Genomic DNA, 26,645 nt, shown 5'->3' on the forward strand with positions numbered 1-26,645 from the left:
TTGTACAATCTAACATATTTAACATGTTTGACTAACTTCTTTAGTTACAATAAATTATCCAAAAAATTTGCTACATGTGCAATCAGTTGTCTAAATAGTCAGATTGCTGTCCAAGAAACTATCCAAGGCAAACTTGTCAAAAAATACTGTCCACTGTGCAATATGCTACCATGTCCACTGTGCAATATACTATCAAACAAACTGTCCAAAAAAATGTTATCCATCATACTGCAAAATCAATATTAGCCTGAAAATATGTCAAAAAAATCAAGTTACATTTTAAACTTAAAAAAACATGAGAAAATTTCACTAGAATTGAACTTACCATTTATTAATTTTTTACATACCAAAAAAGTGCTATGTTTGTAGGCAAGCATTTTTATTTTCAACACATGGAGTTAGTCCATAATTGAACCTAACTTCATTTCCCTGTGTATATATATATAAACAAATAAGTTTGTTCATTCGGTGAGTAGAAAGGATATAAACATATGGATTTATTTTTTGCTTGACCAATATTCATTTGGTGAGTAAGAATTAAAACTAAATATTTTAAATTTAAGGGACCAAAACCAAACTTGCCTCAAACAAAAATATAAGTCACTCACCAAATTGTTATAGGTGGAACTCACACAAAAGGCCTGTCAGGAATGACCTTTTAATAAAGTCACTCATCACAGGCCAAGCCAAAACCCAAATTACCCAATGCCAGGTATGCATAGCCAAGAGACGATTAAAAGCCAGCCACACCCAAATTATCCATCATTATCAACTATCAAAGAGCCAACCCAAATCACTAGTCAACAAGACAACATACAACCAAGCCATAACAATATCCCAACCCATCAACTAACTAACTGGTAGCCAAGACCTACTTAAATCTTATGCATAAAGCTACTTCAACAGAAACTTCGTAATACAAATCAATCAGAAAAACAGACTTCAAATCCACCAATTCAAAAGTTTCTAGATAGTCACTTAAATCATGAATATACATCACACAAATCTAACAAGTTCAAGGAAAAAAGAAGAAGAAGAAAGATTGGCAAAGCTCAACTGAGGGAAAATGGTCACTTAAAGCAACGTTTACATTTTACTTGACAAATAGCTGCATCATTTGATACTTGAGAGAATGATGGAGTTAATTGAGACAATGATGGAGTTAATGGTGTCTATGTAATCACAATGACTATAAGAGAAATAATTTACGAAATCATCTATTTACTTATAATTGCAAAACAAGTAAACATGTAAATTTTTTCAAAATTTCATGTATAAAAACATTTACATTTTACCTGACTAACATCCCCAGGATTTGATACTTGAGACAATAATGGAGTTAATGGTGCCAATGTAATCACAATAATTATAAGAGAGAGTTTAAGAAATCATCTAATTACTTATAAGTGCAAAACATGTAAACAAGTATGTTTACCCTTAAGAATGACGTGAAACTAGTTTGGTAACTATGGATTGGTCCCAATTTAGATGTCATCATTAGCGTGGAAAAAGTGACAGGATAAGTCCGCTATATCACAAAAAAGAAAACCTTATTAATAAATTCACAATTGAAAATGCAAGTGTAGTACAACCTCCAACTTCACAAATTATTAAGTTATTCCACTACAAATAAAAAAAATCTCTTACTTGATGTGAATAATGTTCTCCATGTGAGGCATAATTATTGTATTGCATGTTAGGAGCAAAACCAGGTTCCTATATGAGAATATATATATATATTATTAGCCATTACAATATAAAAGTTTACAAACAATGGAAACTTAGTAAGGGATAAAAATAAATAAATAAAACTGACTTTGGAAAACTATTGGTTAACCTCATCATTTAATTCAACTCTACCCTTTTTTTTTTTTTGCTTCTCAACCCAACTTTTTATTCATTTTCCACCCTTGCGACCTTCTTTTTTCTTAAGACCTTTTGCTCTTTCAACCAAATCTTTCAAACGTTGGTTAGGATCAAGATTTTCTGCATCACTACATAATGGCATTTGATGGGGCAATTGATGACCAGCCACATTTTTTGCTGCAATTTCTTCAACCTTTTTTTCATATTCCTCTATCATCGTCTCTATTAAAGCAAATGTCTCTTCATTGTCCGTCGCTCGAGAAGCTAATCATACCAACTTGCGATATAATCTTCTATATCGCTGTATAACACTCAAGTTGACATCATCTTTCACATTTGTTCTCCTATTGTCGGAGATACATCTACTTTTTGCCTCTCTTCTCCATCTTTTCAAAATGTACATATCAGGAATTGCCTTTATATCAAGGAAGTCAAAGACTTTAAGAACATGGCAACATAAAATCTCAACAATTTCAAACTTTCTACAACTACATGAAAATGTCTTATCTGCAGTGTCAAAAGAGACTATGAACTCACCAAGCTTATGCATAAACTCAATAGTGTATGTATGCACTAACAAGTCCTCTTGGCGATTTTTTATCCTTGTTGCTGATGCAAGGTCATATTGATCATGAAGCATTCGAAATATTACAGGTGTGTACACTTGTACGGCTTGCTGCAACAATGGAGAATTTTCAAGCCATTAGGGGAAATTTTTGCCTAATATTAAATTCAGCTTGTAACTCTCTTTTTCGTTTTTGCTCAATCACCCGATCAAAATGCTCAAAAAATTCTGCCACATCCAAATAAGATCTCAAGTAATCTGTCAAATTTCCATTCAAGCTTTCATTGAGTTGGGTACTTCGTATTCCCAATATAAATTCATTTTTCACATAACACTTTGCCCATTTTCCTTTTAATTTGTAGATAATATCCAACCAACTACGATGATGTATATCATATGTGTAACGTCCCTGTCAGTCCAAAATAAATAAATAAATAAATAAAGAAGAGAAAAAGTCAGATTTTTTTAGTCCACACGTGCCCCTCACCTAACCCCACTCCCCACCACTCATTTTTCACTTATCTCTTACTCTCTTTGACCGACTCCTCACTTCTCCTTCTCTTTTCTCTCTTTTCTTCTTTTTCATTTTCGGTAGAACACCTCTCTTCACTCTCTCAAACTCTCCCGCCGGTACCTCCATATCACTACTTCCACCATCATTTTCCGACAAGATCACCGGAAAATTATTGTGAACCCATAAGCACCTTCACATATTTTATTTAAGGTAAAAATTTCTAATCTTTTTGGTGGGTTTTACACTTTTGCTTGAGGTTATTTTTATCTAAGCTTTAATAATGATACCCATGTGATTTATGAGCATTAGAAGTGATATTCATGTGTTTTTATGTATGAGTTTTGTATTGGTGGAATTATTTGATGAGTGGGTATATAATTTGTGATAAAAATGGCTACTTAAGGTTTATGTATGGTGGAAAATTTAGGGGTTTTAAGTTATAACATGAGATGGTTGGTAAATTTAATTTTTACATTGCCATTGGGTTTATTTGGAGTTAGTTGAAGTCCTAAATCTCTTGCCTTGTGTGTGGGGCAAAAGGATCCTGGTGGGAATGTGGGCCTTTTGGGCCTTGTTAAGGAAGGCCGACCTGACCCTGGGGTTAGAGATTGTTGGTACTATGGGTCGGCCTATACGCCGAGGATCCGAGGATCCAGCCGAGGATGGTTTTCCCCTCGGACTGACATCAAAGAACCTGAGACTTCATGGTAAAGATTAGGGAATGATACGGTCAAGACCAATGGTTAAAGGGAGAGAACCCTTGAATGTCCTAGAAGCGCCGATGTTTGAAGAATATCAAAGGTAAAGGCTGCTACCTCCACATTAAAGACCCTGCACCTACCACCCTGGCCGCATTAATGAGGAAGTGACACTTAAACAGTGGAAGGGAAACTTCTAGTTACTGTTCAAAGGCACTAAGAAAAGAAATATCTAGGCTAAGGGAGGAATTGGGGGGTAACACGTGGATAAAGTATTAAAAAGAGGAGTATTTAAGGAGGGACCTGGAACAGAAACGAGGAGGAACTTTTTGTAACCTAAAAAGAACAAGGAAAAAGAGAGAGAGATATAATATAAGAACAGCTCTCGGTTTACGTCCGAGGAGGCCTATTTACATTACTCCTTTTTGTTTCCAAGTACTTGCAATCTTTAGTTTGTCATTTCATCCTCATACACTTCTAACCTGGGTTTCAAGCCCACACTCTACAAATTCATATTGTTTAAGGCTCATTGGGCCTGAGCCCATAACTGTTCTTGGGTCCAGGTGCAATTGTGCACTTACACCTTGGATGATATTTTGATTTTGCTTTCATGGGTCTCTTAATGATGTAGTGTAAACTTTATGGAAGCTAATCATAATGTTGGAAATGATATTAAATGGGTTAACTTTATAAATTGTAGTTGATGCCTTGTGAATCAATTTGTTGAGAAACTTTGGAAGTGGTATATATTATTATTGATGAGGTTAAATACTAGGCTTACCTAATTAAGTATTTATTTGGCGAATCCTAAATTGTAGCTAGATACAATTTCAAACTCTATGCTTATTGTGATAGGTTTACTTGATATTGTTTAGGTTCTAGCTCATCTCCTTGGAGCTTAGAGAATTAGGATTTTGCGGTTGCGAGGTAAGTAGCTTTTTAATGGGATTTTTGAAAAATAATCATATTGCATAAATGTTGTTTTTGGGTTAGACACACTGTTGGAATCTACCTATGGAAACTATATTTTCCTAAAAGCTATTGTGTCGTAACCTTAATATATATATAAATATATATATATATATATATATATATATATATATATATATATGAAAATGCATCATATTTGGTATTGCATTTGGGGAAATGTATGAATTGTTGACATGAAAAATATAAGTATCTTTTATTTAATCTTTGATAAAGAAATTATGGATTTTATGGTTTATTAGAAAATCTAAAGATGCTTATCTTGTCTTGTTATTGGGAAATTGATAGAAAATCTTTTTGACAAGAATGGAGTTGAAAACCTCACAAACCTTATGGAAGTTAGATTATTTAAGATTTTCCTGAAATTACCTAGATATAAACTATGTGTTTGAAAGTAATGTAACATGTGAGTTTTATGTGGTTTCAACACCATACCATGTGTGATTTCCCTATGATCACCCAATTTGGTTTTCGTAGTCTTTGTAACGACGAAATCAAATCCAGGTCAGTGTCCTTTCACTTTGGATGATGCGTTCTTCCTTACTGCCCATGAGGGGAAGAGGTTTCTTGATTGTGTGTGGGTAAGGCTACTATCCATAGGGCCAAGAGACCACATGCAAGAGAAGTCCTATTTGACGCGCTCTCTCTACTACTCATGGGGAGAGAGAAAAACCTTGAGGGTATAGGTGAGGCTACTGTTCATGGGGCCAAGAGTCTGCATACTAGAAAGGACAATATCATGCCAGTTGTGAATGGGTGAATCCCCTGATCGGTCTATGTGGTAGTGTGGCATATTTGTGATAATTTACCGTATGTTAGATTTTATGATTTTGAAAATTATATTGTTAGTGCTCACAAATTATGGTATATAGTTTCAAGGTATTTACTTTGAAAAACTTTGTATTTCATTACTTAATCATTCTTGTCATATTATTATTAATGAAGATGAAACTTGCATTTCCCCCACCCCCATTAATTATGCTATTTACTGGGCTCTGTCTCATTTCATTATTTTTATAAACTTTTCAGAGTAGGCAACAATATTTTGAGACAACTTTTTTTGGTGGCTTATAGTAGTCAGACTAACTACTGATGGAAGTTGAACTTGGTAATGGAGACATTAGATGATGTACATCTTAGAATCAGCTTGACTCATTCTTTTGTATATTATAGTGGTTGTGACTTTATTCCCACTAATAGGACAAGCTGTTGATATGTAATTGTTTATTCAGACCTCTATTCTTTTGTGGCCAATGGTCCTTGTAATTAATGCTTAGAATTCTGACTTACTTTGAGAGTATATTTAATGGAATTATTATGGTAATTCTTGATGCTGGTACTTGATAGGATTTATATGGATTGAATTGTCAAAAAAAAAGGAAAAATTTACAGGTACTTGAGATGACTTTCTCATGCTTTGGACCCTTTGGGATTTGGGGCGTGACAATATGTGTCAATCATGTCCTCCCAAGTTTTTTCAAATTCAATTTCATCATTAAACTCAAATATTCAAATTTTAAAACTTGAAGAAAAGAAGAACCATCCTTCATCAAATTCTCCAAATGTTTCATCCCATTTTGCATTATGTGCCAAGTACATAATTCATGGTAAGTGTTAGGCATTACCTCACTCAATGCCTTTGCCATTGTAGGATCTTGATCCATAAATTTTTTTTTAGGTCTTTTACCTGCATGTGCAACTAAGAAGCTTTCAAACAGCCACTTAAATGATTCTGTCGTTTCATCATATAAAAGAGCAGCCCTAAAAACCCTTAACCCTTTATGGTGATTGAAACCGGTAAACACCCCTAATGGTCTTAGCTCTTTATTAGTACCATATGCAGTGTCAAATGTCACCACATCACCAAAATTAGCATAATCAATAACCATTCTAGCATCAGCCCAAAAAATGTTAGTTATCTGCTCAATGTTATCTAATTGTACTCTATATTGAAATGATGGATTTTTAGTCAATTATTCCTAAAAGTACCCTAATAAACATCCAGCTTGACCATATATCAAGTTTTTTTTCCATCTTGTTTTAAGGTAATTTTTTCTGATCAAGCTCAATGAATCCAAAATTAGCTCTCTCACTAGCCTCTCTACTCAACAACTCATGTGTTGCTTTTGGCTTGATTCCAAAAGAGGGTGTTAACTCAATCAATCGCACATGAACTTCTGAAATCTTTCGTTGAGATCTCATCATATAAACTGTTTATGATAGATGAAGTGTGTGATTATGTTCTCCAACAAAATCAAACACTTTAAACTTTCCACTTTCTCACACTAATGAAACATATAACCTTACAGGACAATTAGTCCTTATATCATCTCGGTTACGAGTGCAAATCATATCTTCTTTTTCTTTACCTCTAATGTCCTGCTTTGTACATACAAATCCCCTTGATGTTACCTTACCATCATTCTTACTTTTATTTATGTAATGTTTTCTAACATCAAAGCCCATTTGCCTCCATATTTTACCCAAAAGACTCATGCATCTTCTAATGTATCAAATTCCATACCAACTCTAGGATTCAAATATGCATTGGCATCCATGTTTTGAGAGAATTTTCTCACCACACTATGCAATGAGTTAAAGAATACTTCTGTAATTGACAAATGTACAAAATATCTATTATTATAAATATAGAAGAATGAATGTTTTTCATTGAAAATGAAAGCTGAAATTTTTTATACCAACATTATGCTTATCATATATAAGAATTACAATAGACCAATATATGATCATGAGAGATGATGACCCAATTGATAAAGGACAATTTCAAGCTAAAATTTCATAAGAAACTCTTTAAGTGTATCATACCTAAAACACTACAGTTTAAACACATCTATGACCTAAAAGCATAGAATTCAACCAATGTAACATCTAATTAAGTAAAATAGGGATTTTAGCTATATCTCTTGTATCACTGACCATCCATTTCTATAATTTTGCTAGACCATATTTCACATATCCATTTGAAATTGTACAATATTCAAGTTGCAACAAAAAAACTACCCAAAAATATTCCTCAAAACATAAACTAAATAATGATTCCATGGTGAAATATATACCACTAGTAGAACTAAAATCAAACCCCAACTATCTTTACCCTGGACCCAACTCTCCACTTACCCAAAAAATAATTTTTATTTTGATTCAATGTATACAAAAGAGAGAACTCACCTCCTTAAGTCTTTTGATGTCGGAAGCAACCTAGGAATCAAAGATGGACCTGCAGTGATTGTGCCAAATGGGATTTTGGGGATTTTCCAATGATACAATGGCCAAGAACTATTGGAACCACCAATATGGCCATTGGCTACATTGCTTCAGAGAGAGCTTTAGTTTTTGAGAGTTGAGACACTTGGAGACAGAGAAAGAGGGAAAGTGTGAGTGTTTAGGGGTTAAGAAATTTCAAATGGTAAGATGCAGTATTTTCTTTGTTTTGGATGATGGGTCTGAGTTGGGTGATGTTGGCAGCGGTGACGGTGGGTTAAGGGAGAGGCAGAGGAGCTCAGACACAGGAGAGGAAGAAATTTGATTTTATCAAATATGAACATAGCTCACATACATCAGCAACGGCGAGACTCCAAAAATTTTAAGGGTAAAAGGGATTTTTTTAATTTTGGTGAAATATCAAAATAATGAGTCATTGGATTAAATGGATGGCTGAAATTTGTGCTATTGCACGGATCTCAATCCTGCTTTAATTCACAACCGGGTAAAAGATAGCCTATCAGAGGAGGATAAATTGTTAAAACACTAATAAATAAAGCCTACTCATGTGATGGCGTCAATCAAAAATTGGGGCGTCAATAAAAAATAAAGCCAATCAAATCACTTTCTAAAAAAATATTAAACACAATAATTCCCATTTAATATACTTATTTTATTATATCTTATTATAAAACTTAAATCCAACCATTTAAAAAAAAAAACTTATTAGTATAAATACAAATTATTTTACAACAATTTTACAAAATATTTTTGCAATTAATTCTTACTAATTTTCATCTATTTTCATTACTAACATCACGTTTTTACTTACCAATAACTATTCATTATATCAATAGTTTGTAAAAAAATGTTGTAAAATAGTCTGTAACTCTAACACTATCTTTTTTTAAATGTTAAAAAAATTATGAATTTTTTTTAGACTAAAAAAACAAAAATAAAACCTATCAAAATGTGTCAACTAATTGAGTTATAAGACTCTTGGACATACTTAATAAGAATTAAATGGTCATGATGCAAAGATTATTGTATTTATATCAGAAAATATATGATAAATGTTTCCATATTTTTGTTACGATTTAAAAAAATAAATAAACATATGATGCTCGTACTATACACATACCGTTTTTCATAATTTCCGTATTTTTATGCCAAATTTTTGAAATGTAATTTTATGAAAAATGCTGAATTATACCCGTGCGTATATTTATAGTATTAAATGCATACCATATTTTACTAATTACAAATACAAGATAAAAGTAATATTTAAATTTAAAAGTAACATAATCTTTATTTACTACAAGTACATAAAATTTATTTAAACTCTAATTAATCTAACAATTCATCATATTCTTATCTATTCACCCATTTCCAAATAATTAAAAAAATTTACAATTTTAAGATTATAAAATTAAATAAAATAGAGGCACATGAAGCATTAGTTTTTTTTTTTTTTTTTGGAGAAGGCACATGAAACATAAGTGAAAGAGAGAAGTGAGTATGTATTCTTGGTATAATAAGTCTCATTCTACATGCAAGATTAGGCAAAGATACAAGAGCATTGCTGGGAAAGTATCCCAGTGTAGACATAGGTGATAGATCAACATACATGTTCAAGTGCCTGCAATTGAACTTTTTTGCCTAGTCTTCTCCAACCCACCGAAAACGAGGACCAGATCCACTAATCATTTCCGTGACAAACGCTTGGCCAATTCATTGGAATGCTGCTTCTTTTTTCACATTGTTTCATATTGCGTCAACATTTTCTTCTTTATTAACCGTAGCAATGGCAGTATGTGTAAGCGGATTGGATTTATATAGAGGGACCCATCACTACTTTAGCTAATATACTACTTTATTTTTTGACAACCTAGCTAATTTACTACTTGAACTGTTTTCCATAGCTAACAACTTTTTCCAGAAGCATTATTTCCATTTTCTTGTGCCAAAATGTCAAAAGATGAATAGAATAGAATAAATAAAGTCATATTCAATATGGTCATTCAAAAATGTCTTTCTTGAAATAATTATCATACGCTTTGCAGGCAAACAGAGATTCCACTTAACCGAAATATAGAATAGGCAACAAGTCAAAGTCTTGACGACTTCGAAACAAAATAAAGAGAACAATCCCAATCACTACGTGAAACATGAGTTTTTTTTTATCTTTTTTTTTTTAGAAGAAAACCTGAGTATTGATTTTTGGTGTTTGGATTAAGTCAACAAGTCAAGGTCTTCATAATTTTTATTTAAAAAAAAATGTGATTTTACGAATAATCACTATATTATGATGAGCTAGTAGTCTCCAACCTGCTATGAACCTTAAAACTTCTCTTCCTTCGTTATTGCCTTGTCATGGGTGCCCTTTTTCCAACTCATTTGCTATTCTTATTTTGCTTATTTACAGCAACCTTCAGTTTAAACTTCTTCAAAGTAGAATCAAATGTCTCTTGCCATGCAAAAGAGAAACAAGCACTTCTAACCCTCAAACAAGGTCTCATTGATCTTTCGGTATTGAGCCCACTCTCATCTTGGTCTGACCAACAAGATTGCTGTACGTGGCATGGAGTTCGATGTGACAACAAAAGTGGTCGAGTTATAGAGCTAACACTAAATGGGATAGCTGGTGAGATTAGTCCTTCATTGCTTGAATTAAAGTTTTTGAATCACTTGGACTTCAGTATCAATGACTTTAATTGTACCCGTATTCCAAGTTTCCTAGGCTCAATGGGCAATCTGAGACATCTTGACCTCAGCAATGCTGCGTTTTGTGGACTCATTCCTCAACAACTTGGGAACCTTTCAGGCCTTCACTATCTAGATCTTGGAGGTAATTCATATCTTTATGTAGATAACCTTCGTTGGATGTCTGGCCTCTCTTCCATTCAATACCTTAGCCTGAACTCTATCAACCTTTACAAAGAAGTTGATTGGCTTCAAATAATGAGTAAGCTCTCATCTCTTTCTGAGCTATACTTGTCAAGTTGTGGGCTTGATAGCTTGAACCCATCTCTTAGATTTGTCAATTTCACATCTCTTCGAGTCCTTGATCTTTCCCAAAATCTTTTCTATCATGAGATACCTAATTGGTTCTTGAATCTCAGTATGAGCCTCTTAAAGCTTTATCTAAGTGAAAATTCTCTAATAGGCAATATACCGCCTAGCATTTTCAATTTACAAAAATTGGAATATCTTGAAGTCCAACTTAATTCTTTAAGTGGAAAATTTCCGGAGTCATTAGGTCAGCTTAAGCATCTATCATATCTCAATCTTGAAGGAAATTCTTTAGGTGGCCCTATTCCTTTTTCCGTTGGGAATTTATCTGAAATGCAAAACTTGAATCTCGCAAGAAATAAGTTAAATGGCACCATTCCAAAGACTCTTGGGCTTCTCTCAAATTTAGTGTCGTTGTCTATATCACTTAATTTCTTCACGGGCGGTCTAGAGGAAGTGCATTTCGCCAAACTCTGGAAATTGAAAGAACTAGAAATGTCTCATACACTTTTGTTCTTTAATGTGAATTCCAATTGGGTTCCTCCTTTTCAACTGGAACGAGTTGACATGAGCTCTTGCAAGATTGGTCCCAAATTTCCTCCATGGCTACAAACACAAAGATCCCTCCAGTTCTTAGTTATGCCCATGTCAGGAATTACAGGCAATGCTCCAATTTGGTTTTGGAATTGGTCTTCAAACATTAATACGATTGATCTCTCTGAAAATCAAATAAAAGGGGATGTACCAGACATTTTGTTGAATTCTGTTGTCTTAAATCTAAGATCTAATCACTTCAAGGGGAGGTTGCCACGATTATCTACAAATGTCAAAGTGCTTAATATAGCTAACAACTCATTTTCAGGACCCATTTCCACTTTCTTATGCGAGAAGCTGAACAGAAAGAATGATTTAAAGGTTTTAGATGCATCAAACAATCTCTTTTCTGGAGAGCTTTCTAATTGCTGGAGGTACTGGCAATCTTTGATCCATTTGAATTTAGGGAGCAATAGTCTATCAGGTAAAATTCCTTATTCTATGAGATCTTTAGTTAAACTCAAATCATTGCGTTTACAAAACAATAGCATCTCTGGGGATTTTCCTTTATCATTGAAAAAGTGCTTAGATTTGGGGCTCATTGATATAGGTGATAATCATTTGTCAGGGATCATTCCACTCTGGATTAGGGAAATGACACATCTTATAATTCTCCGTCTAAGATCCAATGGATTCAAGGGAAATATACCTTTAAAAATATGTCAACTTTCTTCTCTAAGAGTATTGGATCTTGCAAATAATAGCCTATCCGGACCTATACCAAACTGCTTGAAAAATATCAGCGCCATGGTTGTGCCTGAACCCAATACTCAAGATGCTTATTTTGACTCTTTAGAGTACAACTTTGGCTATGGCTCCTACATGGCAAATCTTATGTTGGTTCCTAAAGGAAATCAATTAGAATATGAAAAGAACCTTAAATTTGTTAGGATCATAGATCTTTCAAGTAACAACTTGTCTGGGTCAATTCCGGTTGAAATTTCATTTCTTTTTGAATTACGTTTTTTGAATTTGTCTCGAAATCATTTAATGGGAAGCATACCAGAAAAAATTGGGGGTATGAAAGAGTTAGAGTCAATTGATCTCTCACGAAATTGTATATCTGGTGAAATTCCTCCAAGCTTGTCTAATTTGACATTTCTTAATTACTTGGACTTATCATACAACAACTTATCTGGTAGAATTCCTTCAAGCACCCAACTTCAGTCTTTTGATGCACTCAATTATATTGGTAATCCTCAACTTTGTGGTGAGCCTCTCCCAAAAATTTGCACAATAAATGAAGAAGCTCATAACAGAACATCAATGGGCAAAACCGAAGATAACTCTCAAAATTCTAGCTTCTCTATGGGTATGGGAGTTGGATTCGCAGTTAGCTTTTGGACAGTTTGTGGAGGCCTCTTCTTTAATAAGACCTGGAGACATGCTTATTTCAAATTTCTCAATGACATAAAGGATTGGCTTTATGTGACTACAATACTAAAGGTGAACTGGATACTAGAAAAGCTAAGAGGCAATCACCTTAATTAGCAAGTGAAAGGCCATCATTATCTACTAAGAGGTATTACATCAAACATTATATGTCATTAATATTATTGGTTTATTCATGTTAATGTTTTAGAGTTGTAGCCACCTACTTTGAAAACAGTACTTTCTTTTTTCTTATATATATATTTTTGATGAACTTCTTTTCTTTTCTTTCTTATATATAATGCTTTGAATACATTATAAATTCACCGTTTAATGCAATTGTGATTAGTTAATTGGATTTTTTTTTAAAAAAAATTTAAAAATTGTCTTTTAACTTCAGTTTATATCTGCAGTTAGCCTATTGGCTCTGAAATAGAGTTTTTAAATTTAGTTCAGAAAGGTTTGAGGGGGAAAAGTTAGGTGAATACCACGAATTGAAATAGAGTGGTGTTACGATGAGCATAATGTTCTGATGTACATACAACATCAAATATGAGTAATTTATCAAAATATATATTGCAAAGCCATATTAGCTAGGACCCCTCCAATTTTTTATTTATTATCTTTTAAAAGAAATCTTAACTTTAAAAGTTAAAATAGTGGGGCTTAATTATGACCTCCACATTTGAATTATAATTTATAATTAAAAAAATAATTTTAAGTATATAAATTTCATTAAAAAAAATTTAGAGCTGTTTATATTCATTAAAATGGAGTCATAATCTAGTTAGTGATGGATTGTATACCAATTATTTAATTAAATATTTATAAAAATCATATAATGAATATATAACTATCTTAAGAATCATCCAAAAAAATATGGAGTAAAAAGGGACTTTTATTTAGTCATTAAACCATATGGGTTGTAATTTCAGCTATTTCATTATTATTATTATTATTATTTTATTTGCAGCTGTTTTATTATTGTTTCTTCGTATTTGTCTACTTCAGAATTCATGAAAAATAGTAGATTAGAGAAGAAATATTAACAATAAGAATTCATTCTCAAAAAAAAAAAATAGTAATAACAAAAAGAATTTTGTTTTTTGGAGAGAATAACAATAATAAATTAATAATATTCTATTTCTGCGCCAGCATGCTCATTTGGCATTTCAATACCAATGGCATAAGTTCATCAAGTTTAATAGATTTAGAACATTAACCCATGTATTTAATTTACATTTCGAATTTTGTTTATGATACTTTTATATATGTGCACACACAGTATTTTTGACAACTGTAGGTCCTTTTGTATATTTCAGGAAGTGATATGCATGGGGTTCATGTTTTTCAAGAGGCCAGAACGAATCATTGGTAATAAAAATGTACTGCATCTTTTTTTCTTTTTTTGATTGATGTACTGGATGTTATATCTTTGTTTTATCTGGATCTTAAAATATACATTGAATAAAATGTCAGGGTTTATTAGTTTCCGCGTACGATGTGTAAGAACTAATTACTTTTACACGGTGCTACTCTTAGTTTAGAGCAACTGCATCAGCTATTTTAAAAAATTGTCTATTTTATAGAAAAAATTTATTTTTTTTATTTTACATTATCACTTTTACAAAACACTCACATTAGTCTATCTATTATACACTATATTTTATATAAATAATATTTTTATATTCTTTTTTTACAAACTACCCACTATCACTTTTACAAATTATCTACATCAGTCCATCAAACCATCTTTCTTTAATACTAAAATAATGTATAGAAAAACTACAATAACTGTGAATACATGCATGGTTACTGTAGCATTTGTGCATTTATACACAATTTTACACTTACTGATGTGAGTGTTTTTTGGTCAAAATGTATAAATTGAACTACTTTTTGTATTTTGCAAGACTTTGCAACCACTAATGTGGTTGCTGTAGCATATGATATTGTGCATGGATAACCCTTGAACTTTAATCTAGTTGCAAGATTTTACACCTACTGATATGAGTGTTTTTATTTATTTATCAAAATGTATAAATTAAGCTACTTTTTGTATTTTGCAAGACTTTGCAACCACTTATGTGGTTGCTCTAAGCATATAATAAGGTGCATGGATAACCCTTGAACTTTAATCTAGTTGCACTAACATCCTTAATTATTATTTTTTTGGCCAATTTAGTTGAATTGTTTATAGGTAGCAATTAGTATAATTTATTTTCGTATTTTGAGACTTGGGGTAGACACCACCTTTTGCAACGCTTCATTCTCTTTATTATTATTATTATTATTATTATTATTATTATTATTATTATTATTATTAGTGTAATCCCAAGAAAATTGGCCTCTTTCAATAGCTGAAATTATGATCCTGATTGGTTTGATTGGTTTTATTCCCCTCTCAAAAAAAAATGTTAAAATCTGATTGGTTTGATTTATGATCCTACCAAGGACATGCATGCAAGGGATTATCTAAAATTAATTTTAATTGGCCCATAAAAAATATTAATAGCATTTTAGTTAAAAGACAAAATCCTATTGGTTGCAAATTCTGATTATGGTAAATATGCAAAGACATATAATTCCATGCAAATAGTGTTGACTTTCTAGTTAAATGTAAATAATTATCCAACCACATAAATGCAATTTCCAAAACAATTTTATTAATGTGGTTGGATATTGCGTTTATTTTATTTTATTAATTAAAATTTGAATCAAGTAAAAACATAGTATCTAAAATAGGAAGAATTATATCTTGTGTGGACTCACCTGCTGTGAGAGAGATGGTGTATACACCTGAAACAAGGTTTACCTTCTTCTATAATAGAGTTGACATGCTTAAAAAACTAATTTATCTCTTAAGAAAACGTTAAATCAAAAAAACTGAAAATTTAAAAGTTGCTTTGAGCGGTCTACCTTAATACTACGTAGTGAACTTTCTTCTCCAAAAAAAAAAAAAAAAAACTGAAATTTTTTTTACCATTGGGACCTTAGTCAAAAACCCATTGGGACTTGTGTTTCTGAATGGGAAAAACACAAAACAAAAGTGCTGATAGGCACTTACGTCTCTTTCAATTAGTCTAAACTCAAGTGTCATAGAAATTTGTGTTTCTTATAATATTTTCTAAAATATAAGTCATTTTAAAAAAAATATTTTTTATAAAATTATCTAGTTTTATATATTTGGTAAAAACCTTAAATGAGTTAAAAAATAGTGTCATAATTTTTCTTATTTAGCTTGATGAGAAACAAAGTTGTTTTCCAAAAAATATTTAGTGGAAAACAATCTCTAAAAATAAGGATATGTTTGGTAGACTGTAATAAATGTTGTAATGTAATAGATATTCCTAGCTATGACATAACTATTCAGTTGTTTGTTTATATTTTTATTACAATGAAAAGTTATTTCTCATGAATAGTTATTCTTCAAAATGAGAAATAACTATTTCTTATAAAAAATAATAAATATTTATTCCTTCATTTTATGTAATAACTTTTTTTAAAAATTTCCTAAAAAGTCATTAGTTGCCACATATTCAAAAGGAAAGAAAATAAATTTTCTTTGTTATTAATTATACATTCTTTTTATACTCTACTAAATTGTAAATGCATATTCAAGATTCTATTTCTAAATGGTCACCAAACTAATGAATAGTAATACTTATTACATTCCAACTTAATGTATTCCTTGTAATATTTATTCATATTCCTATGTAATAATTATTGCAATGTACCAAACGTGCCCTAAGTCGTATTTTTTCTAGTGACCAAAAATTGTTTTTTTATTAACTCTTTATATATATATATATTACCAAATATTGGAAAACATGAAAAATTATCTTTATATAAGGTTTTTCATCTAAACAAACAAAGCGCTAATATTTTGTCAAAAAGATTATCCTCTCTCACACACACATAATACTAAGAGAGATAAACCATTTGTTTCACTTTCAACATCAAATGCACATAATGAATATCTTCTATAAATTGTGTACCACTCCATGTATCACTTTTTTTTCTCCTACTCAACTAACGGGAGAGGTAAATGTGACTAACGTGGCGAAGTGTCAATTTTTTATTAGTGGTACATGTAGTGATACACGATTTATGGTACAAAAGATGTTCACTCAAATGCACAACTCTTTTTCCTAAAAGTAAGGAGAATAATGATTAAAAAATAATAACAATGAGAATACTATCCTTTTTAAATATTAGAAGTATGCAAACTTGGAGGACAGGATTTTTCAAGAACTTAATATAGAGCTCTATAGGGTCTATTTGGATAGAATTTATTGCTGAAAATTAAAAACTGAAAACTGAAAACACTGTAGCAAAATAATTTTTAAATGTATAAAAAATTACTGTTTACTCTTTTTTTTACTGTTCATATGCCTTAGGGCACTGTTCATGTTCCATGAACAATGCACTAAGCACTGGTCTTAAAGAAAAAAAAAAAAAAAAGAAAAAAAAAAGAAAGAAGAAGCTGGACGCAGACGCAAACGTGCTATCCAAACCCTCTCATAGTGCTTAGTGTTCAGACCCCATACCCAACAGCTATGAATTTTCATTTATTTTTCTACATATTTCTACATACATCCATCATAAAAACTACGCAAATCATCTTAGATTTATAGGATTCATCCTTTGCATCAAGCATCATCATCATCGGTAGGTGAAGAAAAGTTCGTCACTACCACTATCTTTTCAAAGAAACTGTAATTGATGAAGAACTCTACAAGTTCAATATCAAACAATTCTTTGGAGTGAAGAGAACTAAAATTCATCCTGGCCAATACCCGATCATAATTTAGAATTTGCATGCTGGTACGTATTACTCTCAACCTTTAAAGTTAGGACTGAGTTATTGTTTCTTATTCAAAAATCCAAAAAAAATATGTTAGATAGGATCTTTTGTGATCATGTTTTAGAATATAGCATATTAGGGTTTTCGGATTTGATTATCATATACCACATGTACATGTTTGTATAGATTCAAACATTTAGATCTAGGATTTTCAATGTGTAGATCCAAGGTTTCATGCTTCTTATCACATTTTCATGTTTTTTTTTTTTTTTGTCTTTATTTTTAAATTTTTTTTTTATCATGATCTAATTATTTGTGCATCCACTACAAAAAAAGAGAGCTATTGCTTCCAATTGCGGTGCATTTTTAGGCCGCCGCAATAGACCTTGAAATTGCCCCCCACCTGGTCCTAAATTTTCCCATTGGTTTTTTGTCCCTTTCATTTTTAGCACCCCATCTCATTAGTCTCCCACTCTCTCTCTCTCTCTCACTCAGACACTTCGAAAATCTCTTCATTGTCTCCCATCTCAACCAAAACCCATCTCAGTCTCCAAACCCCGCCGCAACAACCCGACATACTCCCACCTCTTCTCCGCCAAATAATTTCAACCATCTCACCAAACCTCCGTCGACGAAATTGCCGCTCTCGATCCGGTGGGCTTCCTGTCTTAAGAGGTTAGTCTTCTCTTTCCTGTTCTTCAGATCTGTGTGTGTTTCCTTCGAAGCTGTTTTGATTCGTTTTGAGTTTCTATTTCTCTATTTCATTTCTAGGGTTTCAGTCATTAGCTAAAGAACTTTTTTTTTTTTTTACTTTGATTTTATTTATTGAATGTCTATAGTGAATACTGAATTTGAATTTTTTGAGTGAATTACAGGGAGAGGACTTGGACTTTACTTTTGATAGCATTTCTGCCTTTTCTGCTAGACGTGACAACCAAGAAGCACTTTTTGGCACTGAAGAAGGATTGAAAGATATTAGGTATTCTACTTTATCGCTTTGATTGACAAATTTAGTGTGAAATTTGCATTATAGTGGTTGTAGTATATGTTTTTTTTTTTAGTTTCTCTTTCAGTTAAATGTGCATGATTTGTGCCTTTTTTTATGGTTTTGATAAATATTACGAAACTAAAGATGTAACGAGTGTCGTGTCATTTCTGTACACTCTCAGAACCAAGAAATAAAGTCATAACCATCAAATGGAATCCCTCCATTTCATATGAAATGAAGAAAATGCTGTTCCGTAACTGTTAGCACTCTTATTTGTTGAAGTAAAAACTGCTTTTCCAATAAACTTTTAACCAACAAGGCGAGGGCAAAGGACTAATATGATGGAGTCGTTGGAGCATGCCTGTATTCCTTAGACATTTCATTTGAATGAGCTTCCTGAGCCTGATGATGATATGTCTCTATGATTTTAGTCATTTTGCGAGCATAAATTTTAGTGATTTTGAATCATGATGGATGATATATCTCTATGTCTTAATTTGATGCTAAATTCAATGATTGACTTCTGGGTTGTATTTGGTTTTCACTTTATTATATTAACTAAAAATAGTGTTAGGTTCATTATGACATGACACATTTTATGTGCCTGCTTAATGCAAAAAATGCTGACGGTAAAACCTTATCCAAGCCACCCTTTCTAGGACCTTACTTAGTTGGGAGCAACACTTGACGAATCCTCGGTCTTTTAGCTTTTGATGAAATTTTTTGTTGTTGATGTGTTTGTGGTGAATTTTTTGGGTTAGTGATGATGAAATTCTAGTATCCTGCTTCCAATGCTAATTTTTTAATTAAAAAATTCTTAAAAATTGTAATTTATTTCTAGGGATGCAACTTTGGCATATAAAGCTGAAGCTTTAGAGTTGCAGAAACAACTCAGGCATCTGCAGTCTCAATTTGATATGCTCACTAGCCAGGCTTCATCTTTAATCCAAGGGAGACAGGCATGGGTTGCTGCAACATCTACTGTCAATGGACACCTTACAGATCTAGATGATAGTCTTTCAGTGAGAAATTTAGAGGTATGTAAGCTATGATAAATGGAATAAATTTTAAACTTGTTCACTTTCATGATTTCTTTTGATATAAACTATGCAAATTTGATTAGTCCTGGATAGGTTAATGAATATTAACTGGAATAATTTACTTTTGTTTAGCTGGCTGAGAAAAGGTTTAGCCAATGCATTTCTTAAATATAGCTTTTTACTTTATCACAATTTTTGTTTCTTCAAGTGTAATCAATGCTTCAAAATCCTGATTTTTTTTCTTCCCCACTATCTTTTAGTAATCAAATGAAGCTCAATTTTCCTCCCCCACCACCTCCCTTTTCCCTTTTACTCTTCGTTTTTTTTTATAATTCTTTATTTGGTTGAGATAATGGTGGAGAACAAAAGAGAACAACAGCCTTAATGATTTTGAAGTAACACGATTTATTTATTTTATATTTTCCTCTTTCTCATATTTACCAGACAGAAATTAATTTCTATTTTTCTTGCCGATAGAGCTCTGCATCAGCTTGCTCCTGTGCTGGCAATGTTGTATTCATGTACCAATTTACCCGTGAAATGCCTTTGAGTTTAAAATTATAATCTGAACTTTCAATGCATTCTACTCTTGATTTTTGACCATTTATCTCGTGTGCACTTTAAGTTGATGATATTTTCCTTTTTCAGCATGCAGTGAATCCATTATGGTAATTGAATTTGGTTTCGTGGTTTGTCAATATAAGCTTCTGCCTTTGGTTGAGTAATTATCAATTACAATCAAATATTATACTTTTGTGTGTGTTCTTGGTTGGGGACAAGGTTTGAACTGCTTGTTTATAGTGGTGCCTCGAGAGTAATATAAATGCTAATGACCTATTCTTGGAAGGACAAAAATGCAGTGCAAGATAATAAAAATTGAAACTTTCTAGGTTGTTTATTTATGAAATGAAAATGCTTAGCTTGTACATGAGTTAATTTTGGTTCAAACATTGACTTACATATTTGGGATTTTCCCCCCTCTTTTCCTGGATATTGGGAATTTGAGATTTTGGGTTTGCTGAAGTGTGTTTAGCGCTGTTGATAAATGAAGGGTTGTGGTTTTGATTTTGTGTTTTTATTGTTTCTGTGTAATTTTTGCATTTCTGGAAATGAGTTTGTATTGAGGTAGAAGCACATTTGGACCAATATTTCTGGTTAAGTGAACTGATTTTTTAATGGGGTTTGGCGTTCCATTTAGGTACATGGAAGTGTTATTATGCACGAGAATTCTGATGTTTCCAAATGTTAACTTTTATGTCAAGTTAGCAACTTTAGAATGCTGTTATTACATTATTTTAAACTAAAAGTAAGAAAGGAAATTGTTTGAGCTTGATGGGAGTGACTGTACCAGTTGCTTTTAAATTTTCAAAATGGTCCAAGCTTAAGACTAGGATTGAGATTCTGAGTTCCTAGATTTAGGATTTCACTTTTTGGTTAGAGTATGATTTGCTGCCATTAACATATAGTTGTTGTGATGATCTTAATCATATACAATTTTCATTATATCTAAGTGAAGGTATGTTGCATTGTTGATTTGATAGATTACATGGTCTTATATAGTGGACATACAATAATCGTGCTGATTTTTGACTTGTGACAGGGAAAACATTCAAATTTCTGTAATTGGAGATTCCTCTAAGCTATCAAGATCCCTACAAGAGCTGATAACAGGAATTGAGGAAACCACCAACACTAATTGTGGACTCCAACTAATTGCTTTTTAAGGTATCTATAATGTTTCATGATGATCCTGTTACTGCTGATGTATTTCCTATAGCCTCATTTGTGTTCAAAGTTGTGCAAAGTTATCATATTTCTTTTGTAGCTTGCCTTTTCACTAAGTTGTTGTGCCATATACATTTATAGAACTTTTTTAGGGTTTTTAGTGTTTAGGGGCATTGGGTTGGTGTCTAGATATATGGGTATGGATCTGAATAAATTAATAATATGGTAAATAGCTTATGAAACAATGTGGGTATGAGAGCATTTTGAGTGTCAGTGTTGAATTCGTCGTTTGATTGGGTGCTTTGAGAACAATTTTCTTGTTAAGTAGATAATAGACTAACTTTCCTCCTTTTCATATTTATGTATAGCATGTCTTCGCATTCATCTGTTCTTATCATCCACGTCCTCATTGAATTAATGGAGCTATTTGGTTCTTATAAACTATATGATACACATTGATTGTCTCTCTAGACTTAATTATTTGCTTTTATTTCTATCTTGAAAAGATTGAGTATGTGTAATATTACTTGCACTAAAATTTTGTTAGGTTTTAGGTTTGATCCACCAAAGTTTTGTATGCATAGGTACAAGTTGCACCCATAGCACATCTTATAAGGCATTTCACAATAATACTACTTGCACTATCAGCTTCATCATGTGCATAACATAATTGATTTAAAAATAGATTTTTGCATTGAAGTTTGCATGTACAATGAGCAAATTGCTATGAAGTGGCACTAGGAGCAAATTGCTATAAATTGCATGCAAATTTATTTGTTTGTTTCTTGAAAAATATTAGTTTTTCAGCATGTTTCTAATATTTTATTTTCTTTAGCGTATAATGACCACTTGTTTAATAGAATATTTAGACTCATCCTTAGCTTTGCATGCTTTGTTGTTTGACATTGGTTAATATTGTCTCCTTCAAAATTCAAATGTGCAATTAGCTGTATGTGTTACTCGTGGGCCAAGCAAGTACTTGGATATTTAGGATCTTCCTGATGACAAAGAAATTGAGTTGTTGCTAAATAGTATGTATCAGCCGGTTGATGATGGGGCAAGGACTTTCACTAGTTTCTTGGGTACAATTGCGCGAAAACCCCATATGTGCCCGATTAGATATCTTAATTGGAAGGACATGCTAGAAAAACTTAAAGAAGAGTGTTGGCGTGTTGTAGAGGTATTAAAGAAGTTATAATACTTGTAATTATGACATTTTGTACTAGGTTTTACATAATTATTTTAGCATGAAAATATTTGTGATTTGATAACTCAACTATTTGATTGTAGCGAAAATACTGTATCCCTGTTAATCCTATTGCATATGCGGCTCTGAAGACATTTACCTTACAAAAAATTTGAAAGGCTTGGAGGGATCATAAGTCTAGGCTAAAGAAACAACATTATATACCTCATTCAAAAAACAAAGCACGGGTAAAGAACAACTGACCCAAGGGATGCATACCACAAGATTAGAATATACTTGTTGATCATTGGTATACTAATAATGTAGTGGTATGTTTTTTTTTCTCTCTCTTTTCCATCATGGATCATACTAAAAGGAGAATGATTATTGAGAAATTGAGAGAATACATATTGGATTCAGAGAATACTTTTTTTTGGTCATAATTGAGTGCCTTTTCCATTTCTTTAGTTCTTTTTGCTTTCTAGATTGACATAAAATATATCTGCCTTGGGGAAGCTAGAATGGGAAGCTCATTTAGTAATGTTTTGCTGTCCATTATATTACTGCAAGTGAAGCTTCAATTATCAAATTGTTACTTTTTATCATCATGTAGTTCCTCTCATTCTTTTACTTTGGTTTCCAATATATACCAAATGATATTTTAGAGCATTTTGGCTTTAGCTAAAAGTGGCTTTAGATACTTAAAGCATACTGTATATAAACATGTAATTTTGTTAAATGTAGATAGAGTCAGAGAAGAATAAGGACTATCGTTCTAAATAGGATGACTTACATACTGCTGGTTCTTGTAGCTATGCTGTGCACACTGCAAAAAAGGTAATAAGTATTATGACTATTTTTTAAATGATTTTGACTTCTTCTAAAGTTTATGTGGAACCAATATTCATCACTACATAAATATGCTATTCATAATGTAGGCAAAAACGGATGGACATCTTGTAGAGCGTTCAGTATTATATTAAATACTACATACTTGTAAAGATGAATCTGCAATTAATCCTGTAGTGAAAGCAAAAATGGTGAGTAATTTCTCCATTATAGTTGGGGGTAAACGAAATAGGAATTCAAGAAACAATATTACAGTCTTTCCCTACAATGTTGTCTCAAAGATGAGCTTTATTCAAATAATTCAAGCCTTAGAAGTCTTGCAAAATATTGTATATAACTTTTGAACCAGCATGTCTTTTTTGACAAAAACTAGGCATAAGATGAAATCCCATGTGGTTGTTTGAATACTTGTGTAACTATTTTGAATCAATGATAATTGTTATTAATAATTCTTTTAATTTTTAAATTGATATATTTCAATTTGATGTTAACCAATATGCATTCCTTTTTATTGTGGGCTCATTTGATTGTTGGATTATATAGCAAACTTCATTTCATTGTGGAAATATTATTCTTACTGAGTTGAGGCTTCTATGTTTAGTTCTTTTGTTATATTATAACATACCCCGTGGATGTATGACTTTTTTTTTTTTTTTTTCTTGGAGAGATTCATGTAGTGAGTTGCCTGTAGATTGTTAATTTTCTCTTGAGGGTTACTGGTACATATTGGTGCTTGCTTATCCCATCCTCTCTCTCTCTCTCTCTCTCTCTCTCTCTCTCTCTCTCTCTCTCTATATATATATATATATATATATATATATATATATGTTGTGGGGTCATTTTAACTATATGATTTCTAGCTTTTTTTTTTTTTTTTTTCTTCAAACCCAAATGTCAGGAGAAAATGAAGGAATTGTTGGTTAAGCCTTCGAATCAATTGCAGTCATCTGACACAAGTGGTAGTATTATATGGTCAATAGATGATGTGTTTGGCAAAGTGATGGGTAAGGAGCGCAAAGGTCATATTCGTGGGGGTAGGATTTGGTCCAAGCCCAAGCGGTCGAAGTAGCAAGAGTGCTCTCACGGACATTGAAATACACTCAAGTCAAGCAAGGGCCAACGAAGTTGCACAATTGAAGGCTTCCTTGGCTACTATGGAGGAGAAACTAGCAAATTTTGACGAAATAAAGGAAAGACTTAGTCAATTCGAAGAAATGGAGCAAAGAATGGCTCGCATGTTTCAACAAATGCAACAAATTTCTTCCCAATGCAATCAGATATATTAGCAAAGACTTGGTCAATGTTTTTCTCTTTGTAAGCACTTCATTGTTTTTGTGAATGCTTGAATTCTTTTGTGATTGGTATTGCTATTGTGTTTATCTATTTTTACTTATGTCAATTATTGGTCAAGTATATTAACAGTTGGGCTTATATTAATCAAAAAAGAGTAAGTCATATTAAAAAGAGACATGTCAATTTTAGAATGACTTTTAGAGGTTTAAAACATAAGAGACATATCTTCATTTAACTTGTTCCCATTTTTTGCCTAGGTAATATTTTTTTGTCATTCTATTATATTTATACGCACTTATTGAGTAATCATACTTTATATGTAGGATGTTCATTCGGTCCAACAATCTCCAGCTCTCCAAAAATTGTCAGCCACATCCCATTAACCAAGCAGCTTATAAGTTTTATCTTGGTGTTTGAGGACTTTTTTATGTACAAAGAACTACGGAAGAACAATTGCATTTTTTGCAAGTGTTAAATGATATTTTTAAACACTTTGGAACTTTGATTATAGTATTAGCTTAATTTGAGCGGTTGTTTTATTCAAAAGACAACATCTTTTTTTTTTGTTAATCTTATGATGGTGGTTATAGACAACGTTATGTATTTGATAATGTATTTTTATGTTAATATTATGTTAGGTTGGAGTCATTTTTTTTGTTGTTAGTTAATTACATTTGTGGTATTATGTTAATAGAGCTAAAACTATTACAGGTTTTTTGTAACAGGTTTGAATAATATATTTGATGCAAATAGTGGTTTTAAAGCCCAATGAAAAAAAAAAGAACCTATAGCAACGGTCCAAAAGTGCAGCAATAGGTGCATGTTATGTTTTAAATGAAACCCTATAGTGGCGCTTATCGCCCGACGCTATAGATTCAAACATATAGCGGCATATCTACCTGCTGCTAAAGGTACGCACATATATCGACATTTCCACCCGCAGCTAAAAGTGCAATTAGTCTATTTTAATTGATTGTCTATAGCGGCGTACATAATCAGTCGCTAAAAGTCAATTGACACGAATTCAAATGTCATATGGCGGCAGTTTTATGCCCGCCGCAATAAACCAAAACCGCAGCTAAAAGGTGTGTTTATAGTGACGCTTTTTGTTACCACCGCAATAGATCTATAGTGGCACTGCAACGATGACAAGAAGAACCATCGCAATAGCACCTGCTGCTAAAGGTCAAATGTACCTTTAGCAGCGATTCTTGGGGTTTCAGCAGCGATTTTGGCCCACTACAATAGGTCTTCTTCTTTTTTTTTTGTAGGGATCACATAGAATATGAAAAAGCAAAACACATTTTCCATTTTAATTTGATTATACATTCACATGTCATTCAGAGATCTTAGGGTTTTTTTTTTTGAAAGCGAGATCTTAGGGTTGAATGATTCATATTTATATGACACAAAAACTTAGATCTATGGTTACGTACCTATCATAGATCATATTATGACTTATCTTCCATGTTCATTGCTAACCTCATATGTTGTTTCCCATGCGGGATGTTTTCATTCATCATGCGGATTTGGAGTCAATTTATTGCCATGAATTACTTCAATATATTATTCCTTGTTTGTTGGAATGGTGGATTAATTATTTTATTGGCCTTTGTATCTTAAGGAGATCAACTTAGCGAGTGCATGGTAGAGTGTCTAACACCTCCCAACTTGATAACTTATCTCCCAAACATAATTTTTGGGATGTAAATTTGGAATTTTCTTGTAATTTCATTTTTCTTTACTTTCTTTAGATTGTAACTAGGAACACAAACTCTTATACTTTTATTTTATAGAATTTAATTACTTAGGTCCAAACCCTAGTAATTTTCTTGAAATACATGTTTTTTTTCTTAATTTATCAGTATGTGTATAATTTTCTATTTTTTTTTTAAATTTTTCTCGTAATTAATTAAGTAATGGCTCCA

At 32.1% G+C, this 26,645-nt stretch overlaps 1 protein-coding gene, 1 long non-coding RNA gene and 1 pseudogene across 4 annotated transcripts; 2 read left to right on the forward strand and 1 right to left on the reverse strand.

Annotated features, from left to right (window-relative positions):
- Positions 1-1,825: 1,825 nt before the first annotated feature.
- LOC142634646 (protein FAR1-RELATED SEQUENCE 5-like) lies at positions 1,826-7,188 on the reverse strand (annotated as a pseudogene).
- Positions 7,189-10,225: 3,037 nt separating this feature from the next.
- On the forward strand, positions 10,226-12,949 carry LOC142634647 (receptor-like protein EIX2). The gene has a single exon (XM_075808937.1). The coding sequence runs from the start codon at positions 10,226-10,228 to the stop codon at positions 12,947-12,949; it is 2,724 nt and encodes a 907-aa protein (XP_075665052.1).
- A 5,034-nt stretch (positions 12,950-17,983) lies between these two features.
- LOC142633457 (uncharacterized) lies at positions 17,984-25,458 on the forward strand. Of its 3 annotated transcripts, none has more exons than XR_012843916.1 (8): positions 17,984-18,311; positions 18,512-18,615; positions 19,466-19,661; positions 21,265-21,389; positions 23,324-23,412; positions 23,514-23,615; positions 24,323-24,738; positions 25,041-25,458. It is a non-coding gene; the product is annotated as an uncharacterized LOC142633457 (long non-coding RNA). The 3 variants fall into 3 exon arrangements; XR_012843915.1 differs by having other exon boundaries at positions 17,985-18,311; positions 23,320-23,412; XR_012843917.1 differs by lacking the exons at positions 23,324-23,412; positions 23,514-23,615 and having other exon boundaries at positions 17,989-18,311.
- The last annotated feature ends 1,187 nt before the right edge of the window (positions 25,459-26,645 follow it).

The sequence above is a fragment of the Castanea sativa genome, chromosome 5 (assembly GCF_040712315.1).
Source record: "Castanea sativa cultivar Marrone di Chiusa Pesio chromosome 5, ASM4071231v1".
NCBI lineage: Eukaryota > Viridiplantae > Streptophyta > Magnoliopsida > Fagales > Fagaceae > Castanea > Castanea sativa.

Excerpts from the sequence above, each read along its gene's own strand:
- LOC142634647 (XM_075808937.1), top strand. The coding sequence starts at position 10,226 with ATGGGTGCCCTTTTTCCAACTCATTTGCTATTCTTATTTTGCTTATTT.